At 32.4% G+C, this 23,985-nt stretch overlaps 1 protein-coding gene across 3 annotated transcripts in view; it reads left to right on the forward strand.

The window, feature by feature from the left end:
* Positions 1–22,916, forward strand: part of CTDSPL2 (CTD small phosphatase like 2) — a 92,481-nt gene extending 69,565 nt beyond the window's left edge. For 2 of the 3 annotated variants that reach the window (XM_004466755.4, XM_071214178.1), the window contains exons 8-13: positions 2,147–2,233; positions 12,325–12,387; positions 12,492–12,571; positions 15,755–15,881; positions 17,258–17,353; positions 18,012–22,916. In XM_004466755.4, coding sequence (XP_004466812.1) covers positions 2,147–2,233; positions 12,325–12,387; positions 12,492–12,571; positions 15,755–15,881; positions 17,258–17,353; positions 18,012–18,077 — 519 coding nt within the window. In that variant the 3' untranslated portion in view covers positions 18,078–22,916. Of the gene's footprint in view, positions 1–2,146; positions 2,234–12,324; positions 12,388–12,491; positions 12,572–13,806; positions 13,930–15,754; positions 15,882–17,257; positions 17,354–18,011 lie in introns of all 3 variants that reach the window. The other variant, XM_058294095.2, reaches the window with a different exon arrangement.
* Positions 22,917–23,985: the final 1,069 nt, after the last annotated feature.

The raw sequence follows: 23,985 nt of genomic DNA on the forward strand, positions 1-23,985 counted from the left end.
TCTGAAAAGCATGATCCTTAATGCTGACTAATAAAACATTTAATGTGCTCTCTTGGAGTGATTTAACTTTCCATTTTAAGATACCAGAAGAGCTTTGGAAAACTGAGTAACTTGTATCTTTTTTAAATCAAATTAATATATGGTCCCACATCTACCATCTTCCTGTGGTTTCTTGAAAGTAGCAAAAATAAATGTATCCATTAAATAAAATTAGGAAATACTTCACTATTTAGCATTTTTCACTGGTACCCTTTAGTTAGGGATGTGGTTTGGTTTTCATAGAAAATTATGCTTGAGGTAAACCATTTTCACAAATGTGACCTGTAGGTATTGACTTTTTTTTCTTTTACTGAACTATGTATAATTTCATTTGTTTTGTGAATTCAGCATCTGAGCCACTGCTTAGCCAAAGAGATGTAAAAGAGTTATCTGGAAGTCCTATTTAAAGAGGATAAGTAGAAGGAAAAAAAGGGGGTGGGTGGGGGAAATGGTGTTTATTATGAGTAGTTCATATTTGATGTGCAAGTTAATGGAGAAATTGAAATATAAATTTTGCTAGATTTTGATGTTAGGAATTATGGTCATAATAGCAAATTTGGCAATATTGTTTTGAATCAAATGTGAAGGCAAATAGAGAAGAAAAGATAAGAATTGGCTGGGCATAAATGAATAATTTTACAGAAGTAGATAAAGAATAGTCAGAATTTAGATATGCTGTAGGTAATATAGTTATGAAAGAAAATACAATTTCTTAAGATGCTAAGAGAATACTATGAAATGTGTAGTCTCATATGCTGTTAAAAGAAAATGAGGAAGCGGATTTGACTCAACTGATAGAATGTCTGCCTACCACATGGGAGGTCCAGGATTCAAACCCAAGGGCCTCTGGCCCATGTGTTGAGCTGGCCCATGCACAGTGCTGATGCACGCAAGGAGGCCGTGCCATGCAGGGGTGTCCCCTGCCTAGGGGAGCCCCACGTACAAGGAGTGCTCCCCGTAAGGAGAGCCGCCCCATGCGAAAAAAGTGCAGCCTGCCCAGGAGTGGTGCTGCACACACAGAGAGCTGACGTAGCAGGATGATGCAACAACAACAAAAATGAGACACAGATTGCCCGGTGCCGCTGACAAAAATACAAGTGGACACAGAAGAACACACAGTGAATGGACACAGAGAGCAAATAAATGGCGGGGGGGGGGGGGGGCGGGTGTCAAGGAGAGAGAAATAAATAAAAAATAAATCTTAAAAAAAAAAGAGAGAGACATATCTAGATTATTTACTCTCTGCCTTCCTTGACTTTAACTTTAGCTTAAAAGAAACACTAATCTAATAAGATACATAATCACAAGGTATAAACATTTATGTTTAATTTTAATTTATCTTAACTCATGAAATATTTTGGGGGTAATTATGAGCAACTTTTAGTTTTTAAATATAACACTATTAGCTGTCACTTAATACAAATGGAAACTTTAATACAGAATTTGAGAAATATCATCTCTTTACCTTCATATCCTCTTAATGAGAAAACAAGATTTGGTAATCAAAGATAGGTCTTCGTTGACTGCTAATTTATTTAAGCATTGTTTATTTGTCTGTGAAATGTATCCAGGAGATACTGGAACATGTTTCTGATAAGATTCTTTTTAAAAGGTTTGACAATGAGGAGTTATATTAATATATCTATTAATAAGATTATTAACTTGCATTTATTATAAAAGAAAGTAGTATGCTTGGGGTTTTCTTAATGGAATGTTGACAACTTTAGAACTTGGAGAAATTGTACTCAGACTTGAGCATGCACCTGAAGCATGTGAAGGCTTATTAAAATATAGATTGTTGAACTCTAATCTACCCCCATTTCCCACCCCCATGGAATTTCTGAATTATCAGGAATGGAACTGAAGAGTTTGCATTTTTGACTGGTTCCTAGATAATGCTGAAGCTCTGGCTCAGGGATCACTGTGAATCAGTGACTTAGAAAATTCTATCGCAAATTGCTATACCAGGTGCAGTAATGGATTATAAATGTAAAATTTCAGATATGAATGGGTGCTTTACATGTGTTTTTGGTGATCATACATAAAATTATCATTTGAAATTTCTTTAAATGTCTTAGTTCATTCAGTATGTGCTTTTTATTTTAAGGATGAAACACTAGTCCACTGTAGTCTCAATGAGCTAGAAGATGCAGCACTTACTTTTCCAGTCCTTTTTCAAGATGTCATATATCAGGTAATTTAAAAAAAATTCTTTACTCCATTTTTTGGCTTGTTAGATGATGTAAAAACAAATCTTTTGTAATTTTTTTTCGGTGATGTTAACTATGTTTTTCTGTATAGTACCTAATGGATCTTAACAATATTTTAATGAATTATTAACACAAAGTAGTGTTATGCTAAATAATTACATAAAAACATTAATTTGTTATAAAAATGCTAATTTTTTAATCTAGTGATCTCTGCTAGTTTCGTAATCTGTTTGCCAGCAGGTGGAGGCAGGAACACTGACATCATAGATTTGTGAGAGAAACTTGCCAGGTTAACATCTGGTGCTTTTTTAAAAAAAATCCAATTACTATAAAGAAAACTCATTCCTTGTTGGTCACTTTTTTTTCTCCCTCTAGTGTAATATGGTCTGTAAATTGCAGTTTATAGATCTACTTTAATAGGATTACAGGACACTCTTCTAGTTATTGCTTACTTAAAGGATTTGGGTATAAGCATTTCTTCATCTGTGTTAATGGACAGGCAACACTGCAAAATACAAATAATATTAACATTTGTCTGTGGATTATGTGTTTTGGCCATAGTTTTTAAGATTTTCCTATCATAAGATTTTAATTAAATGAATACACTTTGAAAACTGCAAAGTGCTTTTCTGTTTTTGTGATTGTTATTTAATTAGCTTTACCTTCATACATACCAGTTGTTGAAGAAATGAGGAAAGGTCAAAAAGTTTGTTTTTTGTCAAGAGGATGCCAACGCAAGGATTTAACTAAATAAAGCCACCAAGCATTTACATGTGGATCATGAAAAGGTGTTTATAGTTGTTTATGTACTCTTAATAGGTAGTTGGATTGTGGTTATGGTTTTCTTGGCAGGAGATAGTTTTCTCACAGGAATTATAAAATTTCAGAGCTAAATAGAAGTGTGTGGTTCTTAATATACTTTATCTTGTAATGAGTCACAAGAGAATTTAACAGTTATTGTTAGTATTAGTTTAACCTAGATAGGTATTGTAGGTATGGTAATAACCGAATAATATATTCACTTCCCTTTTATTAAATGTAAACTAATTTTAGTTTTGATAATCAGAGTGAGAGCAAAATATTTTTGTATTTCTTTTTAACTGGATATTATTTGGTTTAAGGTAAACCTTTTTCATAAAATATTTTCTGTATTAGAGAATTACAAAGCTGCCAAATAGGTTGTTCTTCTTTGGTATATTTCAAGGAAAGGATTCTTGTGGCAAATATAAATATAGCAGTATCTTAGTTCTTTTTTAATATGATGACCTTGTTTTTTTGTTTAAAATTGCATCCAAAGAAATGGCTATAGGGCTTTGATTTTGGAGAGGAAAGCTCTTTGAAAGATATAGGTAAATAATGCTTTTGAAGTTGACTTCTTAAGCTTCAAGATTTGAAATTTATTTCTTGCAGATGGTGTTTGATCTGTTTATATAACTAAAAGTAAAATAAGAAACTTGGAAAGTAGATGAATCTTCCCTTCCATAAACATTTCTTCTCAGTATGACCATAAATAAAATTTTTCCTTATTCCTTCCTTTTCTGTTTTAACTCTTCTTTATAAAATTCATATTATGTCATGTGGCTCTCTGGGTCGTTGTCTTATTTTGAATGAAAGGCTTCTGGTAGTACATAATGACTAATGTGTATCAAAAACATTTGTATTGCATCTACCTCTGGAATTCAGAGGACTTTTATTTTCTTACATGAGTTATACTTCCTGAAACTAAAAAATACATTATCTAGCCTGAATCAGGAGCAATGATCAGGATGTTTGAATCTTCTAAGTTATAGAGATTATTGCATTTTAATATTATGATTTAGTTACTAACATTATAGGCAGAGTTTAGTTTCCCTTTAGTAAATTTTTGAGGCTGTCCATAGTCAATATTGGGTACATTCCCTTGGATTTCTGGTTTTGGCATAGCCATTTTGTCTGCTTTTTAAAAAATAACTTGAAGAAATCTTTGGGTTAGGGTTCCCCCAGTTTTCAGACCAGCAAGCTCCCTTTAAACAGGGAATGATGTCTTTTAAACTTTCAGTGGTGTTGTCTCCATCTACTGGCAAAGAAGAAATATACACAAGGGTCTGAGATGATCTAGGAGATTTTGGAGAAACCACATTATTAGGTAAGATGTAACTTAAATATTTAACCACTACAATATAATGTGGCCCTCTTAAAGACAGAAACTTCTAAAATACTGTATATACTCTTGAATATATCAGAAATTAGAAGTAAAATGGTAATTTTTTAAATGAGATAGCATCAAGTTCTTCATCTGACTCAAAGCCATAAAAATGTTTTCTTGAAACTTACTTTACTTTGTTTCTTTTTGTGGTAAGTTTGTTATGGTTGATGTATATGTACCTTTAATTCTATGTATTATTTCTCTTTTCATTTCTAAACAAGTTAAAGCATAAATTGTCTTATAGTTGTTTTAATAATTGTCTGTATCATGGGTTGGTGAACTGTTTCCGTAAAGGGCCAGACAGTAAATATTTTAGGTTTTGTGGTCCATATGGTCTCTGTCACAACTACTGATCTCTCTGCCACTATAGCATGAAAATAGCCATAGACTATATGTAAATGAATAAGCATGTCTATGTCACAGTAAAACTGTGGTGACAGTAAGTGACAGGTGGGATTTGCCCCACAGGCCATAGTTTGCTGACCCCTGATCTAATAATTATGAGAGTATATACAGTAAACCTACACATTCAAATTCCAAGAGAAAGTAAGTAATCAGCTGTTAGTCAAAATTCTTATGAATATGTAGAAAAAATTAAGAACCATTGAGTTATGGGCTTTCTTAGTTTTTTCCAGATCAAAGTTTGAGGGAAATTTGAGGTGGCCTTTACTTATATTTAAAGATTGCCTGACTTCATGATATATAATAATACTCTTTTGATTGATAAGTAGGAACAAACATGGTTAGTTTGGGTCCTAGAATTTACAAGCAGGTATATTATTCAAGCCTAAATTTAATACTTTGAGAGCATTTGAATTTTATTTCTTGGGAGATAAAAGACCTCAAAAGATCCATGTCAAATTAAAATTTGATACATAATTACTACAGACACTATATGGAATAGACAGATGATTTTTAAGTGAGGGTATGGCACTCGCAGAAGAAAAGCATATAGGGTTTTTGTTTGAGCGGGGTTTTTTGCCTTACACGTATTTTTTCTCATAAATTGTTTTATAATTAGTTACTGGGAAACCTATTTATTCTAGAATGATAGAAGTGCATTTGGTATCTGGAAAAACAAGTGCATGATTACTTCCAAAGCACATGCTTAATCTTTATATTTAGCTTATAATGACACATTGTCAGGAAATCCATCTCGTGGTGTTACTCAGTTAAGAGGTCTCCACTGTATTTAGTTTCTGTTCCTGCAGATCCACCAATTCAAGACTCTAGGTCATCTCACTCCCTCTTCCATCCAGAAGATGACTTCTATCCACAAGCAGGACTGAATCAAAAGACAGATTTTTCACTTAGCTCTTGAGCTGAACCACCTCCTCAATGACCTTCCTCTATCTCCATCAAGAACTGGAGCTCAGTTTTTTGAAGATGTAATAGAGCTACTCAGCCCAAATGTGGCTGATTGAAGACAAAAAGAAGATGCCTCATGTGTTTCACCACAGTGCAGCCAAACGTAACTGTGTTGTCCAACTCCTCATTCTGTAAAGTGTGGCAGGGGTATCTGATTTTTTACTCTGTTCACCAATAAGACTTTAGCCAGTCAGTGGCTTTCTGAAGATCAGTAAAATCAACAAACTTTGGGTCAGCTGTCCAGAAATCAGATTGTGGTAAGCACTCAAGGAGAGATAGGATCCTGTAGGGAGCTACCTGCTAACGGATGCTATATTTTATTAGTAGAAGTTACTTTTGGGGGAAAAGTGGGGGAAAAGGGGTGGGGAACCATGGTTAGCAAAAAGCTCAGAGTTTTATTATATTTTTCTTCTTGAGAATCTTAAATAGCTTAGAATAATTTTCATAAGCTTCTCAAACATAATATACCTGAGAAGTAGAGAGTCTTTGGCTTCTCTGTCCTCTCTACAGTCTTTCTTAGGAAAGTCAGCATTATTTTTGCTTTATGAAGGAAAAAAAGCAATCATTTAGATGAAGAGTTTTGTAGTAAATACTTAAATTAAGTTTTTCCTTCTGTTGATACTAACCAAGAGGCATTTTGTTGTTGACTTTCATAAGGTATAATTTTGTTGTACAAAAGTGTAGTAAGGATGATTGTTCCTTAAATATAACATTTGGGGGTTTGGACCCTAAGTATTGAGGAAAGAAGTAATATTTTAGCTTGTAGGGAGCAATATTTCTGTAGTAGATTGTATGTAAATACATAAAAGACTACTTCAGAGTAATTTTAAAGTAACTTTCACATTCTTACTAGTAAGTATAGTCATTATTAAGTATAGTTAATTTTCTCATAATTACTCATTAATTTTTAGGTTAAAGATAAAGATAAAACCTGTAGTTATCTTCTTCTCAAATATTATTTCATGGGGAATTGTCTAAAATGTATTTTTTTTAATTATGAGTAGTTCATTTGAAAATATAGATGAAAAGCTCTTGCTTAACAGCTGAAAGCATATTATTAAATTATTGAAGTGGTTACATTCACTTTGAAGTTTAGAATTTGTTTTTAAAGGCAACATTTTTGTTTTACTGCAATGGCCAAGTTTTACTTGATGAAAATTATGCTTCATTGCTGACTTTTAATTCATCTACATAAATACATTAACTTCAATATATCCCACTTAGACTCTTTTAAAAAAATTTTTTTCAAATTCATTTCTCTTTAATACAGGCTAAGATTTTGCAGAAGTTTTTAGTTGGGGATTTTTCTTTGTTTTATTTTGTTTTTATTTTTATTTGTTCTGATGTTTTAGTATTCACCTATTCATCCCCAGATTCATCCACCTACAAATACTACCCCCAGCTGCCATCTACCTCTTATTGGAACTGTGTGAAGCAAAGGATGACTGTAAAATCACCCCATGGGTTATGACGTTCAGGCCTCCATAGTGCCTACCTGAGCAACCCTCTTTCCAAGGAGAAGGTTTGGGTTTTCTCTTATGCTCTGGTATTGATGCTAAGAAAATGTTAACTATTTAGGCTATTACTTGACACAGTTCGTTATTACTTTACCTCTTCCAAAGGATAGACTGTGGCCCTAAGGCTCTTTGGAGTTGAGGTTGCCCATTTCTACCCATCGAATCATACTCATTCTAATTATTCTCCTTATGACTGATTAAGTGTGTGGGATAATAAAAATTGGCACTTTCAGTGTGCTAGGCACTGTTCTTGGTGCTTTACATGTATGAACTTATTAAATCCTCAGATCAACCCTATGAGGTAGGTACTTTTGTCATCCCCATTACAAAGATGAGGAAAGTGAGGCATACAAAAGGGTTAAATTACTTGGCAGAGCCACTTGTTCAACTGTGATATCCACTAATGGAAGATTTTTCAGGTAATTGTAACATCTGATTCTTCACATTCCCCAATGTTGCTAGTTTCCTGTTTTTAATTCTTACTGCTAATTAAATAAATGGCACTGGCCATTCATCTTTTTGTTTAAAGAAAATACATGCTATACTCTTAAGTGAGTGAACCCTACTGAAATTACCTGTTTTTTTTTTTAAAGCTACAGCAGTAAGTTCACAGGACATTGTGGGGAAAGTATTAAAGATGCTTGTCTCTTAGAATATTGTATATTCTATTATTGTCTGAGCTTAAAATCATTTTAGAAATATTTTCCATAAGAAGATACATGTGTAAGAAATTTTTTTCCTAGCCATTTGTCCACAAGTTGAAACAAGTTGGGTGGTTTTTAATTCTGCTTTGTTTCCTCATGCTATTAAAGTTCTCTATAATATTAGATTAAGGTTCGGTGAACTAATAGAAATTACCCAGTGTATAACTTGAAACTGTATTAGACATGAATTTGAATTTAGACTTCATCACCCAACATTTAGAATCAACTTATTATTGCTATTTTAATGACTAGTCATTAAATCTAGTTCTGTTAATCATTTTTGTATATTTAGTACTATCTGTATGCAATTATAGGAAATCCTTACTAGTATCAAAGTACAGGCTGGCTATCAGAAATGTGTATCAAGGAGTGTTTTCTATTTCTATTATATATTCATTATCTTTCTATATAAAATTTAAATTTTGGTAAAATCTCAGCCCACAACAGATTATATATGGTTAGCTTCATTATTAGTATTTTGCAAATATTATTCCAGTAGTTTTCTTTTAAAAATATTGTATAATGAACATATTTATGATTCCCTAATTTCAAGTAGTAGTCAATATTATGTAAGTTGTGTGTTTGTGTATAGTATTTTTATAGTGTAATTATTATAGCAATAAGTATTACTTTTAAACTTTGGGTTATTTTATCAGGATATATTTGTTTTACTTGGGGATGAATAATCTGTAGCATAGATAGAATCATTTGGAGGAACATATATATACTGGGCCAGAAGCTTCATTTGGGAAACTACATAGTTTGAAGAGTTGCAAGTCTGAAGAAGGATAGGTTGGTGAAATGTTAAGTAGAGAAAGGTGTAGATTAAGGAGATTTTTTTTAAAACCAGGAACTATGCATCTTGGGATAGGAATCTTTGTGTTAAAGTTGGGAGAGAAAAAAAAATTGGAGTGGAGTTATGGTATTTGTAGGATAGATTTTGAAGCATTTGGAGGCATGTATATATGCACCTGTACATTTGTATATCTCTGTGTCCTAACACACAAGTAATTGGTAGTCTGAAAAATTAAACCCGTCGTATTATACTTACCTACCAGGTATGTTCTTTATTTGTTCTCACTGGACAATACTTTGTGCTTCTTGACTTTTGTGAATTCTCCTCACATATATCTTTAATATATCCAAATGACTTAGACCCTGATGGTCTTATATCACTATCTGTCTTCTCAGATTTTGCCTTTGCAGAGTATCACCAACCCCGATGCTATCCCTGCTCACTGTTATTTTGTACTTTTCTACATTTTTTTTTCCCATTGACCACCTCAGTCTCTCCTATGTCTTTCAATCCTGAAACCTTCCTCTTCCCTTTCCTAAATCAAATGGTGAATCTGTTCTGAGGATGGAAACTCTTACAGTCAACAGTTATTCTCTTCTTATGGTAAGGAAATACTCTAGCAGTACATTTCTCCACCTTGAGTATCATCCCAAAAGAAATGAAGGATACAGATGTCACAGTGAATAAATATAAAGTAGTAGAATGCATAATGGAGTTACAGTTTTGAGCTTTCCTGGAAGTCACTGTTTTAAGAAGTGAGAAAATGTCACCTTTGAATGGTGTCCATTTATTATGAAGATGCTTAATAAATACTGTTTAAATTTTTTAAAACCTGAAAAGTATTCCTCTCTAATGGAAATGTGCTGATGTTCAAAGGAAGCAAGCCCCAAATTACAGAAGCCCTGCTTACCTTAGTTTGCGGGGATATTGAAGACAAATGAAAGCATTTATACTTGTGCAAAGTTGACCTTTTTGTGGCTATTAAAGGCTTGGAAGTGATTGATAAATCTTTTTAGCAACAATCAAAAGGCTCTGATGGTTTATAGTTTATCATCTTTCTTGAGAGGTCATTTAGAAAAAAGTCTTAGCAGAACTGATCTTTTTTTCCTAAACCCTTGTAAATCTATTTTGAAAGACCCTAGTTTAAAAACATTTTGGCAGTAGAATAGTAATATACTTAAAATCTATTATTTGGCTTATAAGGTTTGTGGTTTTCAGTCAGGGCCACAAACTGTATAAAATGTTCTGAAATGAAAATGTTAAGATTACTTAGAAGAATAACTAAAACAGTGTCAAGAGGAGATTTATTGTTCATATTAAATAGGTCTGTGTTCTAGGGGAGTGGATGTAGCTCAAATGGTTGAGCACCTGCTTTCCATATACAAGGTCCCAGGTTCGATCCCCAGCACATCCTAAAAACAAATGAAAAAACCATCTCATTGGGATGTGGATATAGCTCCGTGGCTAAGTACCTATTTGCCATGTAGGTGGTCCTGGGTTCAATCCCCAATACCCCCTTTAAAAAAATCTGTATCTAACTGATTTTCTCTGTGTACACTTACCTAAACTGTTTTTTTAAACATAAAAATGGGGTTGAAGTCTTATAAACTGATTTCATCATTGAATATGTTATGAAAACTTTATTATTATTCTACGTTATTTTTATTTCCTGTACCATAATTTATTATGGTATAATCCATTTAAGTTGGTTCTAGTTTTTCATTATAATAAGCAGTGCTAAGTAAATTATTAGTTATATCCCTACTTCCTGTCATTGTCCAATAAAATCCAAGAAAGGGTCACAGTAAACTATAGTTAAATTTTTTATATCTCATCCTAAATGATGGTGACTAGGTACTGAGGGTTATTTTTATGTGCTGAGAGGAAGAACATGTGGCTTACTGTTGTTTTCGATTAGTCAAGAAATTAAGATGGACTGCTTAATAGGATTATAAACAAGTAAACCATCATTCCAGCCTGGAGATGGGGACTGTGTGATAGTATTAGTATATCAATAATTGGAAAGTTGTCTTCCACAGGTGGTCAGCTCTTAGGGAAATTCAGTAGTTGTGCTTTGAAGTCATGTAGCTTGCCTCTCTCTCTTTGTAATAGGGAAGTTTGGTGTTTGTAATCAGTAGGATATTTTATCTTACACTAAATTTTTCTGGAGCAAGAAGAAAAAAAGTGAATTTTTTAGAGTACACCTAATGTCAAGCAATTGATTTCATTTACTATTGAATCTAGAGTAGGTCTAATGTCAAGCAATTGATTATCACTTACCCATTATATATTTGGCATTGTGTTATGCCTTTTGGGCTGTGGAAATTATGAAGATTGGTAAAATATGGTCCCCACCTCCTAGTATCCCTTCCATACTTTTCCTGTTTCACCCCCTAACATTCCCAGAACTGGATTTTTGACATGAGGGCATTTTTGTGTGGATGTGTTATGGATGCCAGAATTAAACTCCAGGAAATCTAGATAAGAATTTATTTCCACCACAGCTTTTTTTCCCTTTTTAAAAAATGTGAATCAAGTGAATAGTCTATATATATGGTTTTGTAAACATTAATTGTTTATGGTATCCGAAGTTAATAATCACCTTTGAATGGAGCTCAAAATTTTCTTTTTATAAAATTTGTCAAAAATGAATACATTTCAGAGGCATCAAATCTCTTTAAATCAGTTTTAGTAGCTGCTTATGGCTTAAATTTCTATGTTTTTTAAATATTGGAGGATATTACAAGAGCTATATTAAATATAAGCAAGTAAACAGACACAAATCAGAAATTGAAGTATGTAAGGCAGCTCTTTGGATACTGTAGTTTTTTCTGATATTGACCAGGAGGTTTTCAGAATTCATGTGTTTGATAAATTTTTAGTTTCATATGGACAAATAATGCTAATTTAGAGCTGTATCTGAATAAGTCAGTGTAGTATATAGCAAAATTGATTTCTGAAAAACTCCAGTTATTTAAACCCAAATAAACCAGACATTTCCTCCTTGGACATGATTTACTTGAATGGAAATTTAAGTAAAGAGATTTTTAGCTCGTAATTGTTAAGAATAAATTCTGAGTAATTATTGAGGAAGGTCACTGAGACAGGTCAGCTAGAGATGGACACACAGCCTGCCTGATAATTGGATGGATGCTACCTGGCTGGAAGATGGAGCTGATTGGTGGATCAAAATTTCAGAGGGAAATCTTCCATTTTTAGTTTAAATATTTATTAAAATTATATTCCAAGGAATTACTGTTGTATATTATTATTTAACTATTAAAAGTAAAATGATGACTAATGATTATTACCCTATGAAAAAATTATTTTAAGTGATACCTTATATGTGAAATACTTGGTTTGAGTGATCTTTTAGTAAACTTCTATTAATATATCAACTTCTTAATTATATATGCAAAGCTAGAGCACAGCTGTATCTTATTTATAAATGAGTATTTTTTATTTTTATGTTTATTTATTGAAGCCAATTTTTTTATTTCTTCAGGTTTATGTGAGATTAAGACCATTCTTCAGGGAATTCCTGGAACGAATGTCTCAGATGTATGAGGTAAAAATCTTTAAGCTAATTACACATATATTTTTATTTAATTAAATATAATTCCCATATTTAGATCATGTATAATGATTACTTCTTTTCCCCTGAATTTGTAGATCATTCTTTTTACTGCTTCTAAGAAGGTGTATGCAGACAAGTTACTGAACATACTAGATCCTAAAAAGCAACTGGTCAGGTAAATTTAATAAAGAAGTAGTGGAAATGTCTTCACACTGATCTATGAAATTATGATACTACTTAATTTTAATGGCCATTTTAAGTTGGCTACATATATAAAGATTTGTTATGCCAAATAGTGAAAATAAATGCATTCTTAAAGCCCTCAGACTCTTTAATAAGAGTTCCTAATAGCGTAAGTGTGGACAGGCATTCTTTAAAGGATACAGAAATCAAATATATTTATTAATTATAACATCTGTATCCTTCATTTCTTTTGGGGTTGAGGGAGACTGGGGGTGTGTGGAATTTTTAATTGTGTGCATGATGTTTTCACCTCCTTTTATGTCTCTGAGATAATGCATGTCCATCACTTTTATAGAGAGAAATAAAATTTTAAGGGAAAGGATCATACTGAATTCTAGCTTTTTTTCAAGAGCAAATTGATCCTCCACGGAAGGTAAATGGTACCCAGATAATAATTAGAAATTAAATTGGTTTAGTTACTGAGGTTATCCTGATCCAGACTTTTATTTAGTGCCTTGTGTGTGCCACCCTGAGCCAGCAGATGCAGTGTGTTTCTGGTTAGGTGGGAGTGCCTTGGATGATTTTAAAAGTTTCTAAGTTAATTTCTGTCAGTTGAAATGAGATGTTAACACTGCAGCAATCTTGCTGAATTCTTCAAGATAAATGAATTAATCTTTGAGGTTTTGATCAGAGCTGAGAGAGATGCCACAAAAGGCTCATAAAAGCTTTAATAGCTGCTATTAATTTTCTTGAATATTGTCTCCCACCTTATCTTAGTGGAATATCCTAAACTTAATTTTTACTGTTAAAAGTAACTTTATTATTGGGGAGCGAACATAGTTCAAGTGGATGCATGCCTGATTCCCATGTATGAGGTTCTGGGTTCAATTTCAGTACCTCCTAAAAACAAATGAAAAAAACCAGCTCTCATTGGGAACGGATGTACCTCAGTGGATGAGCACCTGCTCCCCATGTATGAGGTCCTGGGTTCAATCCCCAGTATCTCCTTTTAAAAAAAAGTACTTTATTATCGAATGATTACAGCTACACTGAAAAGTTTTCCTAATGTCCACATCTAGGAGGGTTTTTCCTTTTAAATAGAACTGTGATACCTTTTTTATTTTTATTCAAAGGATAAAAATTTGCCTGTGTAGTTAGTTTCTATTGTATCTTTTATGTAAGCAAGCTGCAGACACCCAAATGAAAAATGGTATTTTCTATTCACAGAAGTATATTCCAATTTATACCCTTTTCACCTAACTTTAATAAAGGTATACAAATGATTTGCTTTGATGATTTCATTCTTTCTGAAGATTTCTATTCAGCACTTCAATGTTCCAGGGAACAGTGGTGAGCAACACAAAGCCCTTTACTCTTAGAACTTTATTTTACTGGGAGATAGATCATAGTCATGTTATTTTAATGTGTCATAAATTGACCACCCGTCTTTTATAAACTCTTTTTATGGAATGTACATATTTGGGATTTAAATTTGTTTTATCTAGTTGTATTTTAGAATACTTAAAACAAGAAAAATTTTTGAACAGTAGATTAAATTTGTGCTATAGGGAATTATCTGTTTGGAGACAAGGTAGACTCTCAGAAATTCCTGTGGTCTCTGAATCCAGTGAGTCCAAATATAAATTTGTTGGTGTGGAGGATCTGCTATTAAATGACTGGCAAAAGTAGTTTTTTCCTAAAAACTGCAAATACATGCTTATTGACTCTAAGATTCCAGAATAACTAGAGGGCTTTTTATATCATTTAATTAAAATAACTGCAGTATCTATATACATATTCATTTGGCTCCTGTCTTGGTGAGTTTGCTACTGTTGGGGAAGAGATATTAACTGTGACTTGTGTGTACGTGCTGTACCTGCCTCCCCAATTTCTTCATCTCTAAATGTTTGTAGAAATAAAATATGGGAGCTTATTTAGGCCCAAAGAGAACTTCAATTATTTTGTCTATTCTTGTTTTTCAAAGTGGGACTGTCTTTAAACATTCCAAAGGCAGATGACTAATTAAAAACATTCCTTATAAAGAGAAAAATAAGTTTTATCTTAACCATTGGTGCTATTATTTTTAAGACAGAGTTTTTTGTCGTCTTTTGTTTAGGTAGAGATACAGCACATTTTGTGGGTAGAAAATACCCTCTTGAATTAAAATACAGGTTGACCTCAACTCCTAAAAAATTGCTTAGTGGCATTAAGATACCAGTTATTAAAGTATATAGAATGGAGTATTTCAAGGTGAAAAACAAAAACTGTATCAATTATTAAATAATATTCATACTTTTAATATTTTGAGTGTTAAAAGATTATATAATCTGCTACAGAATATTATCACTGTAAAGCTTTTAATAGCTTTTTAAAGTGATATTTTTACATAGTATCTAACATTGATGAAACATCAATTTACATTTATAATACTTCACTCTCAATTCATATTACCCAATCCCTCCTTTTTCACATGATCTATATACACTCACACTAAATTGAAAGAAATAAGGGCACTGGGGAAAAGCTGAAATGATGGACTGTTTTGACCTCAGCACCTTTTCTCATAAACTGTAAGGAAATTTTTAAAACATCTTTTTAAATACGAACAGAGAAACACTCCTCCTTGTATTTTCTATTCTGGCATGTACAGGAATAGGGAGGCTGTGTGGTGTACTGGTTAAAGCAAGGACTGGGAGCCAGGAGGATCCTGGGTTCCAATGCGGGGCTAACCACTGACTGTGTGACCTTGGGCAAGTCACTTGACCTCCTTGTGTCTCAGTCAACCATCTGGAAAATGGGTTAAAAAGCAGGATCTCACTGACAACCACATGCTGCATCTGAGCTGAGCTTTCCTGGGTAAATAAACTACAAAAACAATTTACTGAGTTTTTAATCCCTGTTTATAATTTAATAGAACATTTTGGGATAAACTGGCGTTCTTTAAGGAATGGTAATATTTGGCTGTAAGGTTTAAATAATTTCTAAGAATTTTTATAGTAAAAGTGTAGCCCAAAGCTTATACCCAAATTTCTATTTGAATTTCCTTAGTTAAAAGAAAATAATAAGGCTTAACCTGTAAAGCCTGTGGTGTGTGTATGTGTCTGTTTCAGTATGTACTGTAGTTTTCAGAGTTTGCTTTTTGTTTTAGTTAATTTGTTTTTATTTTTATGTTTAGGCACCGGCTTTTCCGTGAACATTGTGTTTGTGTACAAGGAAACTATATAAAAGACTTAAATATCCTTGGAAGAGATCTTTCAAAAACTATAATAATTGATAACTCACCACAAGCCTTTGCATATCAGGTAGGAAGGGGGTTCCTAAACAAACTCAGGAAAAAAATACAGTGAGAACAAATGTCAAACAATATGATGGGAGAATAGAATTTCTACTGGTGGAATTTCTCTGTTCAGGGTCATCTTTTAGAGTTAAAAACCTATTACAGTATTCATAAGAAAAGTCAAATTGGTTTACTCCTTATAGAAAATTTACTGTTACATGAAGTACAACATTAATGAAGAAAAACCTAAGTAGCAAATCAGAATAAGAAGGAATTATAAGGTATACTTTTATTTCAGTAGCATTATTATCTTGTGCTTAATCAGTAATTTAATCATAAACATGTTTGAGAAGTATAAATAGCTCAACTGTATTATTCTGTTTGATTTGACATTTTGAAATATTTTCTTAAACAAACCACTTTGTCCCCATATATACACCCTTTGTCAATGTTTCTTTGAAATGTAACTACAACTAGAGATGATCTAACCTTGCAAGATATATTTTGCATTTTAAATATTTTCACATGACACAATGCCTGGAATTTCCTTCATAATAAATCAGTACAGAATGGGGGTTGTAGAAAGTGGGCTGAGGTGTGCAGATGGAAAGACTGGCCTTTAACTTCTGTATAATGAATCAAAATGTCTATAATAAAAAGTAAAAAAGAAAAATTGCATATGGTATTAAAATGTATTCCATTTAGTCAGTACTTTTGTTTGCATTTTGAAGTATCTGTTTTTAGAATTTCACATTGATTCCTACACAATATTTCAATTATGAATATAGATTTCTTCCATTTCAAACCGAAAATTTGGCCTAAATGTTACAGAGAAAGATATTTTATCATAGAGATTGCTATAAAGCAAATATAGTTTACATTCTTTTATTTAGACTTTTTAGTGAAATGCAGTTGGGTCACTTTGTTAATTTCCTACTATGTTTCAAGTTACCATGCTAGTCGTTGGGAATTTAAAAAACAAAACAAAAACTAATGGACAGAGTCCCTGTTTAAAAGTACATGTTTTCTGATAGTCTGTGTGTTCTCTGTTTAGTTTGACAATATCTCTTCATTCACAATGCCTAGCATTGCTGTAGTAATAGTAACTATTTCTTAGGCAAATAAAGGAATGTTTTAGTTATGTTAGTGGTTCTTGCAAAACTTGTTTTTACCTATATATGCATTGAGAAGAAATTGCACTGGAAAAATAAAAGCATTAGTTTATCTTTAAATCTATCTCTTGCACTATTGAGTTGTCAGATATGGTAGACATAAACTCTGGTTGCATACCTTTTCCAAGGAATCTATAGATCAGTGTTTACTTTTATCTGTTGTTTCTTTTTTAGGTTTTTCCAAATTGTAAATAAAAATATGATTTAATTACTTATTTTATCATTTTAGCTTTCTAATGGAATCCCTATAGAAAGCTGGTTTATGGATAAAAATGACAATGAACTCCTGAAATTAATTCCATTTCTGGAGAAGCTTGTAGAACTGGTAAGTATATCATGTCCGTTATCTTTTTCTCTTGTTTTTTGTTACCTTTACTATATTGGAGAAAATTTTAATTGCTTCACTTTAAGTCAACTGTGATGGAAGATTAGGGAAAAGGTTAAAAAGATTACAAGCATTTTTGAACCTTATAAATTAAAATAATTATCAGTATTAAAAACATTCAAGCTATGGTTTTAAGCTTGAATGTTTTTACTTTATCCTTGTAAACACTGAACAGTTGTGTTAGAAGTAGCATAAAATTGTTTTCATTTTGCTTTTATAATTCATGTCTAGAATAATTGCTTATGCTACTGAAACTTTGTTCTGGGTTTCCCCCCCCCATATCCATTGATCAGTCAGTTTTAAGATTAATGAATAAAGTAGAATTCATGGACTCAGCCATTTTTTACCTATTTTAAAATGTGGCCTCTTATTGCTGATTTTTCTTACCAAATTAAAACTTTAGTGAAAGTTTTTAAAACTCTAAATTTAATTCTAAACTAACTGCTTTTATGTAATAGCCTTTATATTTTCCAAACAAAACAACCTGTAAAATAAAAATAGTGGTATATTTTCTCTGCAAAGTGAAAATGTTCATAATGTTACATGTATAGCTTTAAAATCATGTGGCTTTTAAAAACATTCTCTGTTTTCCATACAGAATGAAGATGTTCGACCTCACATCAGAGACAGATTTCGCTTGCATGATTTGCTGCCCCCAGATTAAATACAAAGACTTGTCAAATCACTGAAGGGGGAAAGAATGCAGGACCCTTTTGGACTAAGACAAAAACATTGCCATTACTGTTGAAATTTTGCATTTTTGTACCCCGTCTTGCTTTTCTTATCTTGGTGCCCAATAATAATCAAGGGTTACAGAAAGAGACATTATCTATCTCAGATTGAATACATACAGTAGGTAGGCTAAAACAGAAGAGTCTTTAGAACTAGTGCAACTCCAGTGAAATTTTTTTATGTACAGGACATCTGCAGTTTATAAAGAATTCTGTTTCTGCCACCAGCAGTTTGACCTGTAATCACACAGGATTTTATGATAATAACAGAGATGAAAATGGACTTTTATTTTCTCTCTGTTTGGTGCTCTAAGTGGGTTTGTAGCCACTTTTCTGTTACTTTAAGATTCTCATTTCAACAGGAATGGCCAGTAAAAGTTGTTTTATTTTTCCTGTTAAGGTTTATAACCTTTTTACATTTTTGACCTGTATTAGATTAGAATTTCATTATGCATTCCTTTTAGTTGAGGCGCTTCATAGTTTTCTGGAAATAGTAAATTTTTTAGTTTTTTATTATACATTTGAATGGCCGTTTTCCTGCTTTGTCTGCCTGCATATTGTATATTTGTTTAAAAATACTCTCTACTTTTAGTCCATGTAAGTTTCATTTAGAAAGACATGCATTTATATTTGTTTCTGTAATATTCTCCTGTAGGTTAAATCTTTTAAAAAATCAAGAGACTGGGTTAAATAAGAATATATGAATGACTAATAGTCAAAAGAAGTTTAAACCATTCTGATGGCATGTATTCCAAAATGGTAATATCTTGCAATGGCACACAGATTTAACAGATAAAGGTATACCTCAGACTTCACTGTGCCCACCAATCTTTAAGGAGAATGAGTTTGGTCACCTGATGGGCTTGATTTGGTTACTACTGCCTTTGGTTTTCTCCAGGAATGAAGTATTCAGCACAGTGACTCAGTATTTTTAGTTATTTTGCATGGGCTGGTAGTACCTCTGTTATGCTCTCGGTTACAATCAATTTAAAACTCTGTGTAACAGTCTTGGTACATAACAGTAGCTATGCATATTCCTGTGGCACAATACACTCCAGGCCACCAATGCAGTTAATATGCTCTCATAGTGGTTTTCTATGCTATATGAAAATAGTCTTCAAGCCTTGGTTCTCTAATGCAGCTACCATTAAGAGGTGGATATTTTTATAGTGGTGTGTAATCTCCTTTTCGGGAGGCTTTTTATGGAAGGTAGATTTGTAAAAGTATGCTTTGCCTCTCGACTGCATTAACATGCCACAGGCTCAGACTGTTTTTGTGTAAAGGATGTCAAAGAACGGCACTTTTTCTAAAGAGAAGTTTGATATTTTGTATGCTTGTTAAGAAAGTACAGTATTGGAAATTAAAGGTGGACAACTGATAATTGAGAAGTATGTCAGTTAATTTTTTATGTATATTACCTGTTTACTTGTACAACTTTATTGTACAAATTACATGCAGCTTCATTTTCAAATGAGTCCTTAAAATAAGGAAATCTTTTTAGGAAAACATTTAATTTTTGTATTTTTGATTTTAAAGGCATGAGTTATGTCAATTTTCAGTGTATTAATGAAGATTTTAACTTTTCATCAGGTTGAGTGTTTTCTTACTATATTATCTGTTGTGTATGTAGTTAGCATATTGTGTCACTGAACTGTTTAAAAATTTAGCATGTAGAGCAAGCCTGTTTTGTGGAAAATCCTTATTCATTAAAAAAATAATCATGGCAGATTTTCTGCAAAAAAAAAAAGCAAAAGCATCTGCAATTCAGATTTTTTTTTTAATTTAAAGAAAGGTATTTTGCTTGCAGGAAAAATACTACAGATTCATTTTAATGAGAATCTTTGAAATGTATTTATCTTTAGGGCATCTGGGCATCTTTATGCTGTTTGTCTTCTGTCTTTCTTGAAATAAAATGTACATTAACATTACCTTTACATATGCTCTTGCTCAAAATTGTGAACCTAGTTACATTTCTTCCTCTTCCCTTTATTTTTATGCTCAAACAGCAAAATCCAAAACCTTTACAAGATCTGAACTTTCAGTGTGCACAGTAATTGCTGAAAGTTTTTTTATATTATTAAGTACAATCTCAAAGGGCTTTCCCATAATTTAAAGGGAAACATTAGCACCTAAATTATTGTGCCTATGGGCACTTTAATAATAGATATCTACTTTAAATTAGTCATCTTTTATTAATGATAAAATTGTTTCAGTCCCATGCCAGGAAAGTTTCTTTAAGTTGACATGAATTAAGCATAATAAACTTCTGGAAAGAAAAAGGAAGGGAAATTGTATATGGCCCAGAAAAATTTCTTGAACAATTTAATATATTTGTTTCTTTAATATTTGATTTGGATTATTTTTAAAACTTTTTTGTTAACACAAAAAATACAAATATTTTTAAAACTTTTTTGTTAACACAAAAAATACAAATTTATTGTTAAAATAATTTAAAAAGAGACCATTTATCCAGCTTCCATCCATCTTAATGTTTTACTTTACTTCTTTTTCTTTCTGTTAGTACATGTTATCTTAAACAGTTCTGCTAAGTGGAGGTGTGTATTTTAGGAAATGAGATGTGCCCAGCCCTTCAGCTCACACAGGAAACAGAACTCTTAAAAACTGACTGTAGTATATGTAGGAGAAGATGGATGATACTGATGAGACACAGCAAAGTGATCCATATACATATTACAACTGAGTGCATATTAAAATTGTGATATTTCCAGTGATAAATGTCTGACTTTTAAGACAGTCTTTTAAATATTTGTATCACTGTTAGAATGCTTTTAATTAGTTGTATTTTTTAATTCCATCTAATATTATGTAGCCCTAATCAGGTTTTTTTATCACCGTATTTCTCCTTGGGTCCTAAAAGAGAGTTGATGACAATTCGTAATATAAATTGTTTTATATTAGCTAGTATGTATATTTATTTACCTGATGGCTTTATCTGTTTCCCAGAATTTGTTTGGGATTTGTTGAAAGCATTGTAACTTCTATAAACAGCTATTTTCATGTAACTGTCAGTGAAATGGATGTGTACATTGTTTTTTTTTTTTTAATATTTGGTTTTAATTTTAGGGTTAAACTAGAATGGTTTAAAGAGTTATCTTTGGCCAATGACTCTTTCCGCTAGATATTACTTTCATTCAACCTTCTACAGAAATTCATTTTTCATTATTTTGTTCAGTCAACTTGCCTGAAAGAGAGACTTCATCTCATCAATGAAGAAAACATTTCATTATTCCTACAAATCTTTCAGCGAGCACAGAATTCTTCATAAGGACCAGATCTCTTTCACCTCTTAAGCATTCACATAAAGCTGAAATGTAAAGGACACTGAACCCTTTGTTTTAATTGTACTAATATGATGGTGTTAAATACTACATCATTAGCTAGTTAAGGTTTTCTGACCTTACTTCTCTTTGTCTTCCTAGGTATTTATTTGTTACCGCTTTTAATCTTGTGTATCTAAATTAACTTAGTTAATAGTTACCCACCGAATAACTATGCCAAGCAACTAGAAAAGAATGTTTATTTTATTTCCCCTTATAGGGGAAGAGTGGACTGGGAACAAAAATGTATGGGCCAAAAGGCCTTAGGTTTGTCATTCATTGACTTTCTTATTCCTCTCATGAGATATAATTGAGTATAGTATTTTTTCAGTGCTCATGTACTTGATTATGTCATTACTTCTCATGTCTTCCCCTGAGTTGAAAGCCTGCCAGGAACCTGTATAAAATAATTTTGAAATTTCAGACCAAGAACCACAAAACTCAGTATCTCATATTTAAATGCTACTTAAATTATTATTGGAATCCAATCTCACATTTTTTAATAAATTGTTTCTCTGTATCTTGAATTGAAATTAACTTGCCCAAAGGCAAGAGTTCTGGGGATGTAATGTGTTTTGAAATGTTTTTAAGGAGGTGATGAGAACAACTAGTTACATTAGTTTAGGAGTATGATTTTAATATTAGTATTTTACATCATTGGTTCCCAAACCTGATTGTTTATTAAAATTACCCCGAGGAGCTTTTAAAATATAAATTCCTGAGCCCAACTCTCTAAAATAATTGTTTCATTGGGTCTAGAGTGGAGCCTGGGAGTTCGGTTTTATTTTAAAAGTTCTCAGGATAATTTTGATAGTCAGGTCTGGGAATTCCGTTTTAAATAATGTGACAGTGGTTTGAGAGTAGGTGACAATAAAAGTTTACCAGACATGTCTTTGTGGTAGTTTTTCTTTTTCTTTTTTTAAACTGGGACCAGATTTCACAGAACTTATTCAAGATACATGGAGGAATAATAAAGAAGATTGAGGCTACTGCTCATCATTTTTGTCTCTCATACTTTTTAAGAATTTGCATTTCTAGCACTTGGAATAGCTGATCATATACACAGCTGAAGGACATGTCCCTGAATGAGACCATTATATATATATTAACTGTAAAATATTTCACTATTTTTTTATTTTATAAATCTTTGTAGAAATAAGCAATGAAATACTTTCATCTTTTGAAATGGGATTTTTTCAAGGCAGTGTCCTTTTGGCATTAAGGTAGGGGGGAGTTAATATTTTCTCTGCCTGTTTCCACGTAAGTCAATATAAAGTCATGGACATTTTAAAATCTCAATTTAATTTCTACTCATTTCCTATGCAGTATAGCCGTGAACAAGTAATGTAGATTTAGTTTTTTCATCTTCAAATGCCCTGATCACCCTACCTCACAGGGTTGTTGTGAGGATAAATAAAACTTTTATGGAAGCAATTTTCTTTGATGATATTTTATCAGCCATTGGAAACAACATAATCTAACAGCTTATATTTCTACAGTGTTTTTTGTTTACAAGTTCATAATTTTCTCTTTCCCTTTTGATAGTGACCTTCAGAACACAACTATAAGGAATGTAGTATAGGTAAAGACAAGGAAACTGAGACTCGGCTGTGACCCAAGACCACAAAGCTATTATGGGTGACTCGAACCCAAATAGTCATTATAGCAAGCTATTTCCCAATGCCTTGGCATTCTTAAAATTAAGTACATAAATATAAAGCTTAGAAATCAATTTAACCAGTAAAATGTTCTTACAAAATGTAAGGGTTATAGAAACTCGGTGCAAGCATTTGTGGTATAAACTAGGCCTGCAGATAATCCAGTTTTTACACTAGAAGGAAATTTCAACTTATAAGTGTACCTCTTAACACAGTATTGTGCATTAAAATATGATGGGAGGGAATATGGTGAGGTCATCCATGACTGTTGTGAACATGTTTTGTGAAATATGTTGGGGGTTAAGGAAGAAATAGATGATGATGAAGAGGTAAATGGCTTGAGAAGTCTGGTAAGTACTTGGGGCAGCGGGCTCACATAAAGGATTTGCCAAATAGGAGAATATAATGCAGGAAGGTTTAAAAATAGTGGTAATAAAAAATCCCTTAGGAATGAATGAACCAAAAAGTTTTTCGTGGCTACCATATGCTTTATATAAAATATAAGCTTTAATGTATAGGATGTATGACTGTTGAAGGTAGGTATATTAGCCTAATAACAAAGTAATTTTTAAAACACTGCCTTACAATGTTTACATACTAACCCAGACTGAATGGCAGGAAAAAAAAGATTTCCACCAAGCTTACAATCCAGCAGTGGTGACTGAAATAAATTAATGGGAAAGGGGCAATAAAGGAGAAGTAAATATCTTTGAGAGCGCTAATGGCAATCTAGTCTGGGAGTAAGGTTGCCTAGTATTTAAGATCTTTGTATTGGGGGTGGGTAGCAAATGATGAGATTAGTCTTACAAAAATCAGTGGTTACAGTATAGGAAATGGAAGGAGTA

Source organism: Dasypus novemcinctus, chromosome 3, assembly GCF_030445035.2.
Source record: "Dasypus novemcinctus isolate mDasNov1 chromosome 3, mDasNov1.1.hap2, whole genome shotgun sequence".
Classification (NCBI taxonomy): Eukaryota; Metazoa; Chordata; class Mammalia; order Cingulata; family Dasypodidae; genus Dasypus; species Dasypus novemcinctus.